Source organism: Larimichthys crocea, chromosome XIV (assembly GCF_000972845.2).
Source record: "Larimichthys crocea isolate SSNF chromosome XIV, L_crocea_2.0, whole genome shotgun sequence".
Taxonomy (NCBI): Eukaryota; Metazoa; Chordata; class Actinopteri; family Sciaenidae; genus Larimichthys; species Larimichthys crocea.
The window spans coordinates 1,274,428-1,288,672 of NC_040024.1; the positions used below are offsets into that span (position 1 = coordinate 1,274,428).

At 42.2% G+C, this 14,245-nt stretch overlaps 1 protein-coding gene across 3 annotated transcripts in view; it reads right to left on the bottom strand.

The window, feature by feature from the left end:
- Positions 1 to 13,665, bottom strand: part of tbc1d14 (TBC1 domain family, member 14) — a 34,541-nt gene extending 20,876 nt beyond the window's left edge. The window contains exons 1-4 of one of the 3 annotated variants that reach the window (XM_010731741.3): positions 13,336 to 13,665; positions 12,854 to 13,013; positions 10,189 to 10,948; positions 2,213 to 2,336 (exon numbers count right to left, since the gene is read on the bottom strand). In XM_010731741.3, coding sequence (XP_010730043.1) covers positions 2,213 to 2,336; positions 10,189 to 10,948; positions 12,854 to 12,902 — 933 coding nt within the window. In that variant the 5' untranslated portion in view covers positions 12,903 to 13,013; positions 13,336 to 13,665. The other 2 variants (XM_027287866.1, XM_019270674.2) reach the window with 2 other exon arrangements.
- Between the last annotated feature and the right edge of the window lie 580 nt (positions 13,666 to 14,245).

Genomic DNA, 14,245 nt, shown 5'->3' on the forward strand with positions numbered 1-14,245 from the left:
TGGTTTCCTGGTGTCAGTCACGCGATAAATAGTAGCACAATAACAGGTTTCCACAGGCTCTAATTACAAGCTGCCATCTTACTTGCATCGTGGTCTATTTTACCAGCAGAGTGCTGTCGTGCTCTTTAATTGGGTCTGAGGCGCTTTCCTGTTGGCCTACTGAACAGCAGCAAGAGTAATTAGAAGAGTGTTCAGTCATCAGCTGGCTATCCAGCAAAGTGCTCTCAAAGACCTTGACATTTTGAATTTCAGATTGCTGAGCAGCACAAACACTCCATCACATGCTCGGGGCATGTTAGTGCCACATTACAGAGTCTGTCACAGAGAAATAGTAGAATAATGTTTATTAAAATCTATTTGGCTGAATTATTTTGACCTTCATCTGGGGCATCACTAAAAGTGTTTTTTTTTTTTACTATTATCTAATTACTATATTACTATTACTAACTATTTTATAATTATATCTGCTGCTTGGGAAGCTACTTTGAAACATTAGCTAATGGAGCTACAAGCTATTAAAGTTGGAAGCTAACCAGAGCAAGCTACTCCTGAAAAAAATACAGTTAGCTACATTTTTAAGCTGTTTCCCAACAAGAAACAAATGCACTTGTGACTTTGTGGTGTATTATAACCGTTTCTTCAAGAGAAATAAAATGTAGCGTTCGGTAGCACTACACTGCTTCTTAGTGTATGAAAAAGGTAGCTAGCTCCTGGAAACTAGCTCAAGAAGCTAGCTAAGCTAAGCTAACAAAGACAGCTACATGACTAAAAATAGCCACACTGCTTAACACTACTGGGAAATGTAGTTGTACTAGTAGCATTACTTCATGTACCACCTCATGTAGCTTTGCTACATCTTTGCTTATTATAAAGTAGTTTGACTATTATTCCAAAAATCAATTGAGTTTTAATTAATGCGCTAATGAGCTAGTGCTAAAGCTTTGAGTGTTGAGTGTATATTTCCATTCCCATGTTAAAACCATGACTGTACTCGCCGTGTGTCTTCAGGTTAAACATTTGTCCGGTCAGCATTCAACCAAGTCCTTTTTATTGTGTTTCTAAGTACTGTTGGAAAACCGGTGAGCGGTTGTTGTGCAATTCTAAAAATAGCTTAAAGAACCTAAATGTCACTGATGAGGAGCGTTGTCCTCCCAGTATTCAAAAACACTGTTACAGTATGTTCTTCAGTCATCTCTCATGTTATCTGTCCTGAGGACGAGTCATAATGTCAGATACTTGTTGGTCTTTGTTGTCCCGTGGTGATAAACTCTGCTAAAAAAGGGCTATTGCTTCAAAATTGCTCACCATTGACCTTTGAGCAACAACAACAACACGCCCTTTTGCTGTTCATCAGCACAAACTGCTGCAGCTTCACCAAAGCCATTGTTAAAGTCAACGACACTAGAAACCAATTCATATCAGGGCTTTAAATGGATTCTCTTTCAAAATCTTGATAAACCTAATCTTTGCACTACTTCCTCTTTAGTCTTTGTGCACAGTCAGAGGAGATCGGCTGCTGCTCTGATCTCTTTTTAAGTTAGGTGTCTATGACCGGCTCAAACAAAACACGCAGAAAACCAAACAAACAGCCTGTAAAACAAACACACATATTGTTGGTTCATGTGACTGAGATCTAGGACGGCACACAAACTGAGCGGCGGTTCATGTTATGTAAGAAAAAAAAAAAAAAAAAAAAAAAACCGCAGTATGTTTTAAAGGCAGAAAAAAATAATCTCCTTCAGTCATCACCTATGACGTGTGTGTCGGAGTGGACCCTGCCATCTGCCTGTATTTTCTTTTATGCTGTGTTCAGGACACCAACCTTCGGCCAGAGTGTGTGTGTACACCCAGCTAATATCAGCGCGCAGGGTGCCAGATCGTGAACGTGCACCCAAAGAGGAAGCTACAGAGTCACTGAGCGAGGGATGACTTTAAACGAACCGCAGCCAACACATCCTACTCATTCTGACTTTAAGAGAACACTTGAGGGCGAGATTGAAAACAATGGAAATAGAAGAATGTAACATGAATTTCCCATGACGGCCTAAGCATAACTTAAGTGATAAAAGTAGTATCTGCACAAATTGAGTATCTTATTGTATCAAAAATCTGATGACTGAACATCTGTGGTTTCAGATCATTGAAGTGTGACTTGGTGTCTTGTGGTCTTCACACGTCATGCAACAGTGATTCAAAGGCATAAAGATTCTACCTTTTGTATTCTCTTAGGGTCCTTCGTTGGGCCTTCCCGTGGTGGGACTTTCCCAAACAGCTTCCACCCTGGATCCCTCTGCTCCGCTGGCCGACTGTCCTTTACCCTCCTGGCAAACAGGCTCCTGAAAGACAAACGGACGGGAGCGAGTGAGGAGGGGTCAGAATGGAGGGCAAATAAATTAGGTCATTATAGCACAATGCAATCATAATTGTGTTCCACTTTTTTGCTATCTTCACTGGGTCACCGCCCAGAGCTGTGTTAAGTGTCTGTGTGTGTGTGCGCGCGCGCCTTGCAAAAGAAATCTGCAGATCAAGAAACAAAAGGCGTGCAGGCCACCCACAGAGAATTTTTTATAAGTGTGTGACATGATGTGAGCTGACGGGCTGGTCACAGTCACAGGACTAATATAAGCAGACAGAGAACGCATTTAGAGTAATCTACCGTTATGGCTGCTGAAGGTGAGGATAAAAAGGCGTCTTTATGACTTCCACTGAAGAATACGATCTTTCCTCTTTCCAACTGTCTGCTGTGCACTCTAAAACACACCTGAATGCTTGAAATGGCCTGGTGTTTAAATACCACATGCAAAGCGGCTGAGAAGACTTCCTCTTTTCAGCAGGGTTCACTGTACCACTTAGCCAGCCTTTCCTTTCATTTGTCCGTCAGTGCGGTGCTGTCACTGAGCCGTTAGCGGGGGCTTTAATTAAAAGTCTGAATACAGGCTAGCTGTGAAAAGACATGAATAAACTGGTCAAACACAAGAAAAGCTCTTCTGAGCAGACCACGTGACACGACGTAGATATAACATCAAAGAGTCTGGATCCTTTTCACGCGTTTGTCTACGCTGAATCTCAGTGAGGCACTTCACTTTTGTTGCCTTTGACTCGATCAACAGGATTAATTATAAAACTTTGCACTATGCAGGTTGTGTTGTCACCACCTGGATCAATCTGACCTTTTACCTGGTTGCTTCCAGGGTGGTGATGACAGGAAGCATGCTGCCAAACACTGAGAAAACACAGCTCCTGACTGCAGGCTTCATTCGCTGCGTTTGTTTTGGAGACGTTGGGCATCATTAGGACATCTTCTGCTACTAATAACTCATTCAAACCCAATTTCCCCATCGTCCAACCACCCATCTCCACCATTACAACCATAATATGATGTTGTTGGAGAACCATACATAGGATACATTTTGTTTCTTGCTATGAGCTGACATTTTAACTGCTGATTGGTGAAGAATTTTGCACATTTCTGTAAATAATAATAAAAACTGAACAGTGCTCCATGACGCAGCCGCCAATTAAATCATTCAGCCCATTACGGAACCATCTGCTTCAATCCCAACAGTGCCAGGCCGTGTGATCATTTTGGGGAAATCACTTAATGCGCTCTGGCCCGTATACAATCATTACAACTCAAATAGCTACAAAACAGTGAGGGAAAAGTGTCGCAATCAATCTGTGACAGCAGAGATACAGACAGAAAATGTAAAGAGAGGCAGGAGCATGCCCCACAACAAAGACCCACAGATAAAGCTGAACCAGGGATGTTGTGTAGAATACAATCAAAAAATATATTAATGAATATGTTGCTTCAGGGTTATTTATCAGTTATTATTAAAGGCCAACTAGTAATACTAATGCGCTGAATGTTGCTTTATTTGAAGGGGTGTGCATAAGAGTGGCATGACGTAACAATGTTGTGAACATGGAGTCTTTATCAATGTTTACAACTGTTGTTTAGTGTCATCTAGTCTGTAATGTCATTTTTTAATGGGTTCATGGTACAATTATGGTTAATCAACACCTAATGACAACGGTCATGTCAGGTGTCATGTCAGCTTTATTCTCACCAGTCAATCAGAACTGAAGAAGACTCTTGGATTAGTCTTGGTCTTCATGGATCTACAAACAATCCAGCTGCCCCAGGTTTAAACCTTCTTGAAGAACTTTAGCTAGCATGAAATGAACATTACTGCTTGCATCACCAGCCACACAAGAGTTAAAATGATTTGACACAAGCTTCTATAACAGATGTATATCATGAGTACTACATAATCTAGCTGTATGTATGCAAACTGACCAAGACGAGCTGAAAAAACAAAAAAAACCGCAAAGGGTCATTTCCAGTGTTCAAAGTGTGCTGCTTCAGTCTGTAGCAGTGACGACTTATGAAACTAACCACAGATACACATTAACCACACTTCACTACCATGTGTGCGGTTTGATCTATAAAGTCTTCGCATGATTTCCCATGGTAACCCAAAAAACAAAAATAACCTCAGCCTGGCCTTTTCAGTCATCTTAACCCGGACCAAACATGTGTCTCTCAAGTCAATGAACAAGACGCCTGCGTGAGCTGTCACGGCACCTTTAGCACAGTTCAGTAGTAACGCCTCACTCTTGCTTCTCTCGTGGTGGTGTGTTTCACGTCAGTGCTGCATATTTTCCACGCCGCTTACTGATACAGTTGTATACAAAGAAAGAATGTATTTCCTCATTCTGTGGCTGAGTCGAGGGTTTAATGAAGAAGCTCAATGACAACACAGTTTAAAAGAACGGAACATTTTTGTGATGTGCTGATAAACTGAACACAATGTTTAATTGTTCTATCAGTGACATTTATGGCTTATCTTACTCGGCTATTCTCAGAACAGCACAAACCAAACAGAACAGAAAAAAAAGCAGCCACCATGTTTGTAACAACTTTTTCTTTTCTTTGACAGATAACAGAAAAATGCTGGACATGAGGCGTTCAACGCTTGTAGAGCAACAATTTTATACTCTGCAAGAGGAAGCTGCAGGAATATCTGCTGTAATCAAAGTAACCCAACTCCACCCGGAGAACATAAGGAAGAAAACATCAGCTTTCAGTTCACACAGAAGAAAAAAAAAAGACTGAAATGTGATCTAAAGAGATAGTGATGGTAGTAGTTCAACCAATAAAAGAAAAAAAGATTCTCACTTCACTAGCTTTTACATGAGCATCTTTTCATGGTCTTCTTCAGCATTTATGACCCATTATCATTATCATCTGTTGTGACGTGACCAATGTTTGATACCTGAGTTTTAGCAAACTCCACTGGCTGAAGAAGACCACAAGAGGTAGCCGAAAGCTTTGGAGAAGGCTTGAACCTTGTGTAAGATGAGCATTTCCAAGGTCAATGAACTTTCAAGCTTAAGCAGTGAAGTACTCGTGAAATCACCCAAAACTATCAGCTGAGCAAGGTTGAGTTGAGGTGCATTAGATAAACTGTAACCTGGCTTTGAACTATGTGCAGGGATGTACTTGAGTAACCCTGTGAGCTGCCGTAAAACAATGCTGCAATGATTGAAGTGCAGAGGTTAACCGAGTGCAACCTTTACGAAGCAAAGCCTGACTTCAAGTGTCAACTTTAAACACGGACACTTCAAGTTTTACTGTACACTTCATCAGAACATCATGGATGCCTTCTGAGTATACCGCCACCAGAAACACCACTGCAGCCGCCAAACAAACGTCAACAAAGCAGAAGCATGATTTGCAGGTCCAGGCGAAATGTGCCTCAACGTGACAGCTGAATGGCTGCGGCTATGGTCAAGTGCTCAAGTGGAACAGCTCGAGAATCCAAGAGGGGCTGGCAGAGGTTTGTTTGGATGTTGAATTCAAGTCAAGGGCAGCTTTAAGCTGCACTGGTTTGTGTTTAGGTCTCCCGTTAACATTTGGATTTTGCAAACACTCTAAAAAAAATAAGGTGATGTGGTTCGTACGCTTGAACTAACAATGAAGACACCTGGCATGGAAATACCTAACAAGCTAGAACAAGAGGGAGAGCAGAGCACAGAGTTTTTTGCCCATCATAGAAAACAGAAGTAAGCAGGGTGTACGGCTGTTTTTATAAGAGTCAAACAGAGCACACCAAATCCAGAAGGCAGAGTGAATTTAGTCCAACAAGCTGTCAAGCTCAAGAAAAGCCATTCAACTTGTGAACCATAACAAAAACACAGACAAAAATTAACATCTGCGGGCCATACACGTCAGCCATAAAACACAGTTTACGTCATCTGCTGGTTTGTGTTATCCTACCTGTCGATGTACAGAAGAAGTGATGAGGCTGCCATCCTGCTGACACACTGAATCCAAAAAAAAAAAAAGAACAGAGAGAAAAGGGCAGCTGGAGGCTGAGCTTTCAAAGAAGTACAGAGTAAACAAACTCCTGATGAAGTCAAATCTCGCCCTCATTCAAGATCCACATACAGAAGATTCCATAGTTGAAGTTAGAGAGAGTAAACAGAGTTCCACACAGCCACCACGCTCAGGCGGAGTCCGACTGTGGAGGAGGAACGGGCCTGACTTAACAAATGGGAGGGGAGGAACCGGTGTGAGTAGAAGGAGCCTGGAAGGCACTGAGGGAATGAGTAACTTCTCCATGTGAGGGGAGGAGGGATAAGAGAAGGAGATAAGAGGACTGAATGTTAAAGGGAGGTTCAGCCATTTAAACACATGATGTGTAAACAAATCTTATCATTTTATTTCGTCTCAAATCAGGGACACTTTGATTTTAACCAGGTTCATTTTAAGGAAAATCAATTCACATGACCCACCAACACTGAACGGTGTGACCAATGTGTGACAGACGATGGTCTGTGGATGCTTTAATGTGTTACTAAAAATAAAAGACGCACTACACATTTCTAACTTCAAAACAGCGATCAAATAATCATCACACAGTACTCATTGAAAAAGTGATTACATTACTTTCATTACTCAGTGCCAAGGTGCCTTTAAATCAACTCTAAATGCTCCACAGTCACAGGACACATCTTCTGTATCCAACATGTAGAAACAGAACAAGACAGGTAAGCAGCTCTACAATCTGGTGGCATTTACTGACCATCCACAGTTAGCTAGCACCCCAGAAGTCCCTTAACTGCACAGCACACACACTGACAGTATAAAGAATGGACAACATATGCGTGATGTGTCACACAGGTTTTTGAAGTGCTGCCTTAGAGCTCAAAATCTGTGGCTCAAGACGTGGACCATCAGCGGACCTGAGGCAGGCCAAATTATGCCTGGTTGCTCAAACAAGTTGCCTGTAACATCGCCTACCTGTCAATCACAGCAGCCACACTGTTAATCCTGCATAACTTTAAGCCTTAATATAATGTGAACAGGTGAGTTGTATATAAATTCACCCTCAGTACAGTTGTCATGAACGGGGAAATTAGCTACAGAGACCAAAACTGTTTTTTGTACCAGGCTGTAAACATGTTTATTTCTGCTGTGAAGTTGGACATTTGAACATGGGGACTTATGGAGACTGACTCAAGTGGCTGTCTGAGGAACAGCAGTTTTTGGCTTCAATTCACAGCCACGCAGGTTGCCACCTGGTCACACATCCTCCAGCTCTGAACCAAAGCCTTGAATGTAGGCGATCAAGTGGCTAATTATAGTAAGCCAACACAGGAATAAGACAACTTTGGAGCTACAAGGAGTTACAATTCTCTTGCTAGCAGTGCTGTGAGGCTGTACTTAAGTGCAGCAATGCTAACATGTTACCTTTTAACAGATTTACAGTGTTCAGAATCTTCATTATTGGCTCTGAAATTCTATAGCGCTGTATCTTTGTCCAGAAATGTGATTTTACTGCTGGGAATTTATTATTCTATGGGTGTTTTGTAAATTATATTCATTTATGCAAGTAGTGTAATAATCCTGCAATGAATACTGAGGGTTGTTTTTTTAATATATTCTCCAGACTCCAATGCTTTAATTACAGGCTTCATTTACAAGTTTGAAAGTACTCTGTCTGCACAACCTTGAATCTCATCCAATATCGCACACACACCATAAAACAACACAGCAGGTGTCAGATTACAGCTGTGAAAGAATGCTTTACCAGCAGCCCAGTCCGAAGATAGAAAAAAAACACTTTGACTGGGTGCTGTTAAATCCTCTTCCCTGTTGCTTCGAGGAAAACTCTGGAATGTGGCGAAGCAGGAAATGAGATTCAGACTTGATAACTTTTTTTTCCGTGTGGCTAAAGGTGACCAAAGCCAGTGAGAGTGAAAACAACTTCAGCACCAGTTCAAGGAACTAACTTATCAATACAGTTCCTACGTACTCGTACGTTGTACTTAAACTCAACATCAGGCATTGTTATTCATCATTAACACTTTTAAAGCAAAGCACACAACTGCTTTATATAAGTCAATGAGGAGAAGAGGAGTCGTTCTGGGTAATTAAAGGCTGCTAATCAACGATCCATGCCAACTCTGACTTATGACCTTAGTACCTTGTTGCTCAGCTCTGCTGCCTTGTTCTGAAGATTGCTTCCTTTAAATTTAATTATTAAGTTATTCCTTCGCATGATTTTGATAATATTCTATTTTGGTATATATATATATATATATATATATATCTATATATTATATAATATATATATATATATATATATATATATATATAAAAATATACAGGGAGGCTAATGGCTAGGCCACAGCTGGACAGATGAGGGGCAGCAGCAGCAGCTTCTCCCAGCTGCTTTGCCTGCAATACACATCAGGTTTCAAGGCCAGGCGGGCAACCAGGCATCAGCTTGTGGTTGCTGCAACTGAAAATATGGTTGTTATTTTTAGCCTGCTGATATTTAGTTAGTTAGTTATAGCAGTTATACGTAAGCTTAATGCTGTGTCAAGACTAAGACCAGGACCAAGACCAGGACCAAGACCAGACAGTATACAGCCTCCGTATATTTGCTACTTCTCTTTGGGTGAGGCGCGTTTTTCCAGCAGCCTCAGTACAGGTTACACTGCATGGTGCTGTGTGTTTTCTTTGACTCTGCTCTGCAGATGATGTCTGTGTTGTTCAGGGAAACAGATTTTATTACACAAGACATCGCCTCCCAGACAGACACAGATTCTCCTTCTGTCTCCTGCATTCACATTGTTAAAGAGGAGGTGAAGCCGTAAAGCTGTTAACAGTGACAAAACATTTAAATTGTGTAAAATTAGAAATAAGCTTTAGGTTGCATATGAATCAGGAAGTTTTACATCCCACAAATAAATCACTTGTGGTTTTGAAATAAAGTCCTGAGTCCTCTTTGTGTGAAGCCGAGACAAGACTGAGTAAAAATGCGGCCGATTCAGAGACAAAAACTGGTCTTGAGATCAATCAAGACCAAGACTGACCTTGACTACTACAACACTAATTGCTGGTATACAAAACACTGAAAATGAATCCACTAAGTCCCTGGTTGCTATTCCGCTGTTTCAAAAGGCAACAGCATACTGGTTCAGACTGCTAATGTAATTAAATAATTAGATTGTAATAATCATATAATATATCATTAAGTATTGCTATTGCAACAATATCTTAGGTTTTTCAGGGTGTTTACTGTCCATATTTTTGATGTTTAACATCTAAAGGCAAGTTTCTTAAAATGGCTGTCACCTCTCAACAGTTACAGTGTAGCCTTGTGCATGCACCTGTTGAAGAGGAAGGAACAGCACACCCCCAATCGCACAGAATTGGGAAGTATCCTTTGACATGCAACATCATGACAGCGTCCGCTTTAATAACACGACTATGTGAGCCAATCAGTGGCTTCTAAATTTAATGTGGAGCGAAGACAGAGACTTGGGAGTAGCATAGATCACCTCAGTCATGAGTTTGTCTCGGTTATTCAGCTCATCGCCCTTGCTTTGAGACAAGCTCTTCTTAGTAAGATAGCAGCATGCAGAGGAGGGGGTCATGCTCTGGGAGAGCTGTAAAATGTAAGACCGGTGGGAGGGGTGAGAAGGAAGTCTTGACTAAGCAAGGTTTGTACAGCAACTTTGAGAAATGTCTACTTCTGTAAGAAGTGTGTGATGAGAGGAAGTTCAGAGTGGATAACTGACGCAGCGTACAGTGTTGCAACATTTGCTACTGAATCATGCAGAAACATTTTAATTAATAACATCATCTTTAAAGGTTGTATCTGAACTTACTTGTTGAATAAGCTTGCTAGAGGTCCCATTTTCTTTTGCCTGCCATCCTCTTCCTGTTGCATGACCCCTGACCCCAGATAAGGTCTCGCAGGGCTCCATAAGTCTCTGAGGTTCCCCGGTGAAGATGACAGCGTCACGTCAGAGAAGTGAGCGGCGCCACTGTCGTCCGTCTCCAAGGTGACGATGGCGCTGGAGTCGGAGGTGACTGTGAAGTCCAAGATGTCTTCGTTGGACACCGACAGCTCGGTGCTCATGCTGGACACGCTGCACACAGAGATGTCGTCGCTGCGGTTCAAGGCTCCGCCCCCGACGCACATCCCTGTGGTGGCGGACAATCTGAGGGCAGGGCTGAAGAGGCGGATGGAGTCATACCCGCTCCGGGGGAAGGTGGAGGATTTGCGGATGGCGTTGCTGTCAGAGGGATCGTCGTCCAAAGGTAAAGTGGCAGGGGAGTCCAGGATGAGGCCTGCGTCGCCTGGGCGATGGTGGCTGTGGAGGATGGGCTCCGGAGGGTTGATCTCCAGAGTTGGGATACCGGAGTCCTGAGAGGACAAGCTGTGGCTGTCGTGGTTCAGGTCCGAGTAGCTCTTCTGCGGGCTGCTGTAGTAGATGGGAGTAGAGGAGCAGGATGGCTTGTAAGCGGGCAGGATGGGCTCGCTGTGCAGGGTCATGTTGGGTTCATGGTGGTTTGTGTGATCGTGGAGGTCAGAGGCGTCTGTCACCACACAACCGTTCTCCACCATGACTCCACCAGAGACACCTTCAACACAACAAGGAGATAAATTTGACTTTTGTCTCTTTGCTGACAGAATCTTTAACTCATGTATGTTGTTTTTGTTCATCCACATTCTTTTGACTATTTTCTCTGGTTATAGCAAAAAGGTACCAAGTGGAGTCTAAAGGCACTGTGATGCAGTGTTTTTTATCAATCAATAAATCTGATTTTATTTGTGTCGCTCCTCTAACTGGTTAGAAAAAACCCAGAGGATCAGCAGAGTTCATTTTTCGCCCCTGGGCCACCTTGACAGTTAATCCAGCCCCGACAGTGACGACATGTCTCATTATTTTATAGACTAAGTGATCAATTTAAAATACAAATTAACAACCAAAGGTTAAAGGCTTCTCCAAACTGAGCGGGGCATCAGAGTAAATGGATGTGGAAGACTCCAGAGGTGAAAACTAATCCCACAGTAACCGGACTGTAACTGGAGTCTGTGCTGTAATGTGAACAGGGCCCCAGCAGAGCCACATCATGCTTTTAACACCAGCTGGGAGGCTATGCTACAGCTAGCCTCCTGACTCTCACATTCACACTCCTCCTGTGCCGCATTTACAATTTCATGAATCTGCGTTGCTTCAGATGGATTTGTAGACACACACTGCGCGCGCGCACACACACACACACACACGCGCACGCACGCACGCACACACACACGGACGTGTTTTGTTTTCTAACAAGAAATACTATCTGTGCTAGCTGCGGGTCACACATACTGTGTTTTTTATAAAAACATGCAAATTAATAGTTCACTTAAATATAGTCTGGAGGTCAGAACACTGAGAAAACGTGTTCTAAATGTTTGACATGCAAAGCCAGATTCACAGCCGAGCTCTAAACCCTGACCTGCAGGTTGTCATGTGAGCCTGGTACGCTTTGTCCCAAAACACAGTGGCAACAGGTTGTTCCTGTGCCACGGTGGAAATGATCTACAAGCAGAGGTTGCCGAGAAATGTCAGAATCTGAGCTATGTGCTGAAAAAAAAAAAAAAAAAACTTTTAACCACTGAGCGTTGCATTAGCCACGCCAGCACAGACGTGCACGTTCATGTTGTTATAAGTCTTGATTAACACGGGTAACAGGGGTTACACACACCTTGTTCTGTTAGTCATGATATTGTTATCGATCGGTGCTATGAGGAAATGCATCATCACTTTCATGTTAGGCAGGAGAACATCCCACGGTCTGAAATGTGGACAGACACTGGTGTGGTTGTGTTTGGGTTCAGAAACTGGAATGCACGGTGTAATGCAGATCATACAGGTCATGTGACCTCTTTTCATCCAATTCAGCCTCATTTTTTAAAAACACATCAAACGTTTAATTTCAACATTGAGAACCATTTTCTAGCAGCAGGACAGTGGCAAGTCATGAAAGAGTCCTTGCAGTTTTTATGTTAAAATGTAATCCGTACAGGTGCAGCGTGGTGTTTTTAATGCGTAGACTCGCTTCAATAAGTCACACAATGTTATGAGTCATCGTTTATTAAGTGTGGGGTTAAAGTTTAAGAGTTATCTCAGCAGCAGCAGCAGCAGGCGCAGCACCACAATTTAAAAATGTCTAACTGGAGACAAACTGGTCACAAAATGTTCAACATACCTGGTTAAAAGTTTACATTTAATAACAAATAAATCATATCTGTTTCATTAAATGCATGCCGAATTGAAGAGCGGCTTTAAATAATTCACAAAAACACTGCGTGCCATTGTTTTTAACTGTGTGAATTCACAATATCCGAGCTCATAGTTAAATTTACACATTTTTGAATGGAGTCTGGTGTAGCCAGGGAGAACAGCACATTCACTGCCAGAGCAGAGTTTATGTGGTTATGCGTGTTTACCATAATCATACATATGAGACCCGTGACAGCACATTAGAGTCACCTACCACAGTGGCTGCCCCTCCGGTCCCGGGTCCCGACGGTCGTGTTCGCCATGCTGCCGAATGATGCTACAGGTGGGTGGCAGGTAGCCGCCGGCCGGGGCGGTCCATGATGATGCTGTGACTACTGTTGTACCACCATCACTTCCCTGTCTCCTCAACGCAGCTTATAGTACACAAACAGCACCGGGGTTAAGGTCAAACACACAAATTCACCTCAACATGAAAACAAAAGGCAGAAACAGAAACACCACGTCGAGCCGAGCCGGACTCGCTTGCCAAGTGCACTTGCTCCCGACGCCAACTCACTGATTTTTTTTTTTTAAGCGCCGCTTCCTCAAGTGGAGCCGAATTAAGTTAAAAAAGCGACAGACATGTTCTCTGACGGCATCACTACAGGAGAGGCGACACTTCTCCGCTGTTCAGCGAAACGTACGACCAGGCGAGGACATGTCACAAGTTTACCCCGTGTCGTTAACATTTCATACCTGTCTCGAAGCTTCCGCCGCCATTTTAAAACAAACTTGTGCCGTGAGTGCGGTGTAATCGAGTCAAGAATGTTCACCGTCGATGGATTCACCTGTCTGGACCTGAAGGCATTAATAATCGACCCCGCAACTTCAGCACCGACATGCTGACGTTATGAGGAAGGTTTGGTAATAAAAAAGTACATTTACAAGCACTGTAGCTGTTACAGGAGGTTTTCAGTGTGTTATAATTGTCGTTAAGGTTAAAAATATGTAGTTTTATCTGTTTAATATCGAGTCTTTCCACTTTCAGGCTCCAAAATAGTGTTTTCTGAATAGATATTACGGCTATTCTCCCTAATGTATTCTATAATACACGAAAAATAATTTAAAATGGCATATTGATAGTAAAAATTCAATCGAACATTATTTATACGCAGATAAATGTGTTGTATGTGTGTGAGTGACAAGCAAAAAAAAAGTATTTTGCCATTTTGACACAAAATAGTGTCAACACAGGTGTTAGCAGTCATACTAATTAAGGTTCAGTTCCATTTATTGCAGCAGAGCCTTTCCAGTGAGCAAACATGCACATGAGCAGCGTCCCTGACTTTGTTTGACATGAATGGAACGCAGCCTTAATTAGCATCATTGAGACACCTGTCAAAATGGCTGCTGTGAAAACATTTGAAATATTAAGCTCCATTACACAAGCGTGACTTTTTGGTGGCAAATTAGTGTCCAAGGTCAGTAATGACATGCTCTTATGAAGATATTGTTCAAGATAATAATAGTCAACTTTTGTATAGCACCTATCTTGTAAAAATATGACTGTGCAAAGGAAATTTAATTCCAGCCATTACAGACTTATTTTGCTCCTGTCACTAGTGTCATTTCATACAAAATATATCTTATTTAATTTCCAATGTGC